General features: G+C 34.7%; 1 protein-coding gene across 2 annotated transcripts in view; it reads left to right on the top strand.

Annotated features, from left to right (window-relative positions):
- Positions 1–551: 551 nt before the first annotated feature.
- Positions 552–7809, top strand: part of mipol1 (mirror-image polydactyly 1) — a 69155-nt gene continuing 61897 nt past the window's right edge. Inside the window, exons 1-2 of one of the 2 annotated variants that reach the window (XM_059519940.1) lie at positions 552–735; positions 5169–5260. In XM_059519940.1, coding sequence (XP_059375923.1) covers positions 5215–5260 — 46 coding nt within the window. In that variant the 5' untranslated portion in view covers positions 552–735; positions 5169–5214. The remainder of the gene's footprint in view (positions 736–5168; positions 5261–7809) is intronic. The other variant, XM_059519941.1, reaches the window with a different exon arrangement.

Genomic DNA, 7809 nt, shown 5'->3' with positions numbered 1-7809 from the left:
AGCCAAATGCATAAATCTTCCTACGTATTACGTTATAAAAATAGAATGCTTTTGCCACATTAAATAATTATCTGGTTTTCATTATACTGTTTTATTATTTTATAAATAAATAAATGCATGGTAAATTATATTTTCAGTCTTATTTTACAAATAAAAATAAAATAAGAAGTAATAAAAAAGTAATAACATACAAATAAACTGTTTTATGTGATAAAAAATATGTATAAATATGAAGAGAAAAGTTTTTCAATTCAGAATTATTTGCACGACTTTTCTACAATTTAACATTTCGTCAACGTAGTTTAAAAGAGTATATTGATTAACATTCTCTTGCTGTTACATTCTTTTTGTTTACTTTCTAATTTATTAATTCATTTTGATTACATACTAATATTATTATTGTTGTTGTTGCTACTTTTTCATTCTGAATTTGTCAATAAACCACCTAACGTTCTCTGGGGGATGAAACGGGACTGAACCCCTTCTGATCTAATGCGATATTTATAAGGTTTCTCTCGAAAAGAGTCCTGGGTCAGTGCTGTGATCTGCTGTGCTGTATGTGAGGCAGCGGTGAGCGGCCTCTAGTGGTCAGACGCAGCACTGTCTGTTCTCCCGACGGGCCGGAACGAAGCGTGACTCCGCGCTCTGTAATAGGAAGTTCCCCTCCAAAACTTTTAGGAAACAATCCTGTCCGACCTGCACCAAATGAACGCCGACACTATAATCCTTATTATGGTAAGTCCGACAATGGTCCATCTTTCAATGACTAGCCTATTCCTATCGATGTCTCACTGCATAAATATGCATGCTTTCACTGAATGACTAATGAAGTTGAAGAAAATAAAATCATTGTTTGTGTTTTGACGCCGCGTCAGACGGTGTGTCAGTCTAGGGGGGATTTGGGCAGCAAGTTAAAGGTGCTAGTTTACTTCTTTGACCAGTTACGGCTTGTTTTAAAAATGGGAAGACATTAGACCTGTTTGGAACATTCCATCTTCAGTCAAGTGTTACTTTGTTACACGTACTGTATACTCGTGCGCGCGCCGCTGTTTGGTTGGATTTAAGGGCTGTGTCTCAACACTCACAGTGTGCTGCCTGCCTAGACCACAGTTTTGGGCACTTATTTTGGTATATCTTTACAAAAGAGTACTGCATGTACAGTGGTGTTAATACTGTGGTATGTTGATGTATGAAATGAAAATTCATAATTTCTTTCAGGATTATTAAGTCCTTATATATCCTGCTGAGACAAGGAAAAAAGTCTCATTTTTTACTTATTTATTTAGTATTTTGGGTTTTAAAATTAAAATTTTTGACTTTTTACATTTTTATTTTTTTTAAAGTAAAAAAACAGATGGAAAAGTTATTTTATTTCAGTAATTCAACTCAAATTGTGAAACTCGTTTATTAAATAAATTCAATGCACACAGACTGAAGAAGTTTAAGTCTTTGGTTTGGATGCTTCTTTTAATTGTGATGATTTCGGCTCACATTTAACAAAAACCCAAAAATTCAACAAATTAGAATATGGTGACATGCTAATCAGCTAATCAACTCAAAACACCTGCAAAGGTTTCCTGAGCCTTCAAAATGGTCAAATCTCAACAAATTAGAATACTTCTTAAGATCAATAGAAAAATTATTTAAAAAATTAACCTTCTGGAAAGTATGTTAATTTACTGTACATGTACTCAATACTTGGTAGGGGCTCCTTTTGCTTTAATTACTTCCTCAGTGTGGCATGACATGGAGGTGATCAGTTTGTGGCACTGCTGAGGTGGTATGGAAGCCCATGTTTCTTTGACAGTGGCCTTCAGCTCGTCTGCATTTTTTGGTCTCTTGTTTCTCATTTTCCTCTTGACAATAGCCCATAGATTCTCTCTGGGGTTCAGGTTTGGTGAGTTTGCTGGCCAGTCAAGCACACCAAAAGCATGGTCATTTAGCCAACTTTTGGTGCTTTTGGCAGTGTGGGCAGATGACAAATCCTGCTGGAAAATGAAATCAGCATCTTCAAAAAGCTGGTCAGCAGCCCTTTTTGAATGTACCACAGCCAAAATGCATGGTGCCACCAGAAAGACAATACAATTTTTGTTGGACCTTATTGATATGTTATCAGATTTATTGAAATCCTGAAATTTACCTGTTATCCCGCTAATACTGTCTTGTAACATATTGTAACCCCCCGGGTTTTATCATTATTTTTATTATTTTTATGTAGATGGGCAGATCTCGGGCTCTGTTGTAAAAAGTTATAAATCAAAAAATGTTTGTTAAATAAAGAAAAGAATAAAAAATAAAATAAAAAAAGCTGGTCAGCAGAAGGAAGCATGAAGTGATCCAAAAATGTTTGGTAAATGGGTGCAGTGACTTTGGTTTTGAAATAACCCAATGGACCAACACCAGCAGATGACATTGCACCCCAAATCATCACAGACTGTGGAAACTAAACACTGGACTTCAAGAAACTATCTTCTAGGGCTATGAGCTTCTCCACCCTTCCTCCAGACTTTAGGACCTTGGTTTCCAAATGAAATACAAAACTTGCTCTCATCTGAAAAGAGGACTTTGGAGCACTGGGCAACAGTCCAGTTCTTCTTCTCCTTAGCCCAGGTAAGACACCTCTGACGTTGTCTGTGGTTCATCAAATTCCTTGACACGTCTGTGTGTGTTGGCTCCTGATACCTTGACCCCAGCCTCAGTCCATTTCTTGTGAAGTTCACTCAAATTCTTGAATTGATTTTGCTTGACAATCCTCATAAGGCTGCGGTTCTCTCGGTTGGTTGTGCATCTTTTTCTTCCACACTTTTTCGTTCCACTCAACGTTCTGTTAACATGCTTGGATACAGCAATCTGTGAACAGCCAGCTTCTTTGGCAATGAATGTTTGAGGCTTAACCTCCTTGTAAAGGGTGTCAATGATTGTCTTCTGGACTACTGTCAGATCAGCAGTCTTCCCCGTGATTGCGTAGCCTAGTGAACCAAACTGAGAGACTTTTGAAGGCTCAGGAAACCTTTGCAGGTGTTTTAAGTTGATTAGCTGATTGGCATGTCACCATATTCTAATTTGTTTGAGATCGTGAATTGGTGGGTTTTTGTTAAATGTGAGCCAAAATCATCACAATTAAAAGAACCAAAGACTTAAACTACTTCAGTCTGTTTGTATTGAATGTATTTAATACAGAAGTTTCACAATTTGAGTTGAATTACTGAAATTAACTTTTCCACAACATTCTAATTTTTTGAGATGCACCTGTAGATGGGGAACTCACTAGGTTTTGAGACAAAGCCATTGTATCCTCAAGTGGATCATGTTGCATGCTTGTGCATGGGATGTGCAAGCTGAGATGGGAGTATATAGTGTCCAGTCCGAAAACATCGGCTTACTACACACACTAACACACACATGAATATCAGAAACATGGCATGGGATGTTCAGTGTGCACTTCAGAGGGCAAAACACAAAATATCAACTTTGGAGACTGAGCTGTCTGTAAAGTGAGTATGATGGGATCTCAGTTGTTAATCAGTTACATTGATGTACATAATGGGACATAATATTCTGTGATGTTGCAAAAATGTATCTAGATTTTAGTTTAGTGTATACATTGTGCATTCAGCAAAGTGTTTGTAAAGTATGAAATGTTATTTGACAAAAATTGGATGCCACACTTTGTTAATGTCAATCGATAGCCATCATCTAGTCTTCTAGACCACAGACAAATGTGTAACTTTTAGCCTTGTCAGGAAGACAGCAGAAATGTGTTTTATTTGTTTGCTTGTTTGTCTTCCAAATAATTTTAAAATGTTTAGGTAGTTGTAAGAAAGTCTTGGCTAAAGAAAACAGTGGTAATGAAATATAGCCCTAAACAGCACTTGAACATTAAAGTTCATATTGGCTAAATGACATAAAATATTTTTTGGTGCACCATTATCCCCTCAAGTTCTCACAGATGTCCAGCAGGTGTATTTCATTACATAAACTGCATGCTTGTGCTAGCTTTCATTAAAATAAATTTTGTAATGAAATTTACATTTAGTCATTTTAAGTTAGACTTAAGTGGCTTTTGTTCATTTGTAAGCTTAAAGAAATGTTTTGAATCTGTTTAAAAATTGTAAATAACAAATGTTTAAAAAGCAAGTTCAGTGTTTAACGCTGTTATACTTGCACCAGCAAAATTAAACCTCTGTTTTGGTCTAATCCACTCCAACCTGTGGTTTTCAAGTAATCTTTCTTTAAGCCCCAAGTTTCTGAGTTGAGGGTCTGTCAATGACAAAATATGATAGATGGCAAATTTGTTGAAATGTATCTTTTTTTTCTGTTTACAATAAATGCATTAAATTGCACGTGCAAAATATACAATATTACTGCAATTGTGATAGAATATATGATTACATTTACACTACAGTGGCTTCATAAATTTAATAAAAACAAAAAAGCAAAAACAAGAGAATTGCATAATTTATTCATCATTTTGTAGAAGCTGAGTTTAAAAGTCTTGCATTTTTTGTAGAAAATGTACATCGCCACCTTGCTTCGATCAAAAATGACTTGAATGCATATGATGTTGTAATTATGACTTCCCAATTTGTAAATACAAATTTCCTGAACAGACTTAAATGCACCATGTGCTCCAATTCACAGGGTCCCTGCACAGTGAGCAGGGTATATAGAAGTTCACTTGATAAAATGTGTTGATTTGGAACGCCCTACAATATCATCAAATTTAGTAAACACTTGTCTGCAGGGATAAAAGTTTTTATGATGATGGCGCTGGCTGATAGGTTCTAAGTTAACTCTGTGTGATATAATCACATCATTATTCACATGGCACAGCTGATTGGTTTCTTTTACCATTAGCACCCAATGTGCTCACTGTATCAGTTGAAGTGCACTTCAGAAACCCTCCACCTTCCCCAGCTCCGCCTGTATAGATCTGCAACGTCGTGATGTCATGTGTTATATGTGAGGGTTATATCATATGTTATGTGCAGCAGCAGTATTTCTTACATGTTCTCAGTAACATTTCTGTGGATGTATTGGCAGTACCAAGTCTCAGTAGCAGCGCTGCCGATCTATTCATCCAAGACCAAACACATTAACATAACCATTATATATATTGAAGAATAACTGCAATAAGTTATTGATACGTATCCTCTGTTGATTTTAAGGGAAAGCTTCTCAGAGAGTGAAGAGGAGCTGCATGAGCTGTCATGGATGCACAAACAGGAACTGAAGGATTCACTGGTTGATATGTACAAATGTGAGTATGAAGAGAATGCTGTCCTTTGGATTGGACGGAGGGGTTATTGTTTTTGTTTTTTGCTTCATTTGTTATTGATAAGGTTACGTTTTGTGTTTGGCAATAAAGAGTATTCACACTTGGTGCAAAAAAAGTGCATTCTTAAATATTGGCACTAGAGGGCATCCTTATGTCATATATTCAGGAGCAGTGTCTTCAGCGCTTAGTGCTGTGGTATTACTTCATTATATTAACCTTAAAGACTAATTACTATTTATTCACATTTAAAAACAGTCAAATATCAGAGGATTCTAAGAAAGACATGTATTTGGAATGTCAACTTTTAAAAACCTGTGGTATAAGATCCTGTGGTATAAGACGAAAAACATGAGACTAAATATTCATGTACTGTGGTTTTTCCAAAGTGGAATATGGTATTATCATAGTATCCTGTCTGAACAACCTTTTGTTTTTTGTTGTTGAGCCTTGTTGGTCTTAAGCTGTTTCTTTAGCATCCATATGAAGTTCCACATAAATTTGTACAATGTTCTGTATACTATACATTATCGATCAAAAGTTTGGGAAGGTTTAGGAAGATTATGTTTAAGTAATATATATATATATATATTTTGTTTTGGCAAGTATGCATGAAATTGATCAAAAGTAACAGTAAATGCATTTATAATGTTTTAAGTAATGCTGTTCTTTACATCTTTCTGTTTATCAAAGTATACTGGAGGGAAAAAGCATATAATTGTTTCAAGAATAAATTAAGCAGCAAAACTGTTTTTAACGTTGATAATAATGATAGTAACTTTTCCTTAAGAATCCAATTAGGATATTAGAATGATTTCTGAAAGACTCAAGTAATGATGCTGAAAATTCAGCTTTGCATCACAAGAATAAATTACACTTTAAAATATATTACAATAGAAAAGTTACTTTTAGTTGTAATAATATTTTGTAGTATTTCTGTGGTTACTGTATTTTTGATCAAATAAATGCATCCTTGATGAATATAAGATACATAAACATAAAAACCCCCAAACTCTGACCCCAAACGTTTGAACAATAGTGGGTGTGTATTTTATATTTTATATATTTTATAAAATTATTTTATATATATATATTTTATACGTTTTCTATATATAATAATTGTAACAGTGGTTCATTTGTTTTAAAGCATTATTGCTGCTTCTTTATGCTTTGTCTTCGCACTGTCTAGTCTCTATGTGTATGATCTAATCTATGTATATATGTTGGAGAGCTTCTCCGATCATCATATGAGCTTCAGTCACTCGCTGTGCATTGTACCGGAAAGGCCACCGATGGTTCGAACCCTCATAGCATGACCTCTGCGTTGCGTGTATTTGTTTAATACGGAGTTAATGCCAGGTTAGCTGTTTCTCTGTTGTGCTGACACATCCTGCAGTAGAAGAGCCCAACCCATAGCGTAACATCCTAAGTGATGGGTGGAGGCCGAGACCTGGAACAGGATCTACTTAGCATGTATCCTGATATCTTAGACGCCAAGAGTGTGTATGTGCGCCTCTGGGTATATGGCTGCATGCCTCATTTTTATGGGTTTGTGTGTTTTTGGTGCACAGACATTGTGTCTGCCACTCACGCAAACAACTTATGTTTTAAGATCATTAATATTATCTGTAGGGGGTTTTTTTTGTGTGAAGTTTTGCATTGCAGTCGCCTGTATTAAAGCCATCTCCTTCCTTTTCGGTGGCAGATAAGCATGAAGCATCAAGCCCACCCAATTCTCTCTTTAATCAGCTTGAATGTTTGTTTAGTTTAAGGCTATTATCCTTTACCACTGATAAAGAGTGTATAGATATTGGATACAAGTGGCAGTTAGCCGACATCAACATAACAATGTGCATGTTCCTCTAAAACCAGAAGAACATTGCTGATTCAATTCTGAGAGTAATGTGTTTTGAACATTATATATATATATATATTAGGATTACATATAGGATTAAATGGCAATTTGAGCACTGTTACAGCATGTTTGTAAGTGTTGTACTGCTATTAGAGAGCAGTTCTGTAAACAAAAAAATATTATCGGAACAGTGCAAAAAAGTTTTGTTTGTTTGTTTGTTTGTTTTTGCCCTGCCAATGAAAGTATGTTTTAAATCATGACTTTATTTGCATTTAGTAAACACAGACAGTTGGATTAATACAAACAGGAAAGTAAATTCAATACTGTTTGAATAAATATGTGTCAATCAAATTAGTGAACCAGAATTGTTTTATAATTGTCATTTAATTAGGATATCAGATTCAGTTATTAAACTTTTGAATATGCAGTGCAATCAAAAATAATTATTATTCATTTGTGGAAGTATCATAACATTTCTTTGATAAGTTATCATTTATATAATTTCATTAAATTAGCTGTTTTGTTAATTGTAATTTTCTTTATCATAGTTTCAAAAGTTTTAAATGGGTTAATTTTTTTCCCCCAATGTAAATGAATTTGATATGTGAGATGACTATAGTAAGAGTTAGCTTACATATAAATCTGACATTAGATATTTTTAGATTTTTCTTTTATGTCT

Source organism: Carassius carassius, chromosome 32 (genome assembly GCF_963082965.1).
Source record: "Carassius carassius chromosome 32, fCarCar2.1, whole genome shotgun sequence".
Taxonomy (NCBI): domain Eukaryota; kingdom Metazoa; phylum Chordata; class Actinopteri; order Cypriniformes; family Cyprinidae; genus Carassius; species Carassius carassius.
Note: the sequence above shows the minus strand (reverse complement) of the source record. Positions and strands in the feature narration are given on the sequence as shown.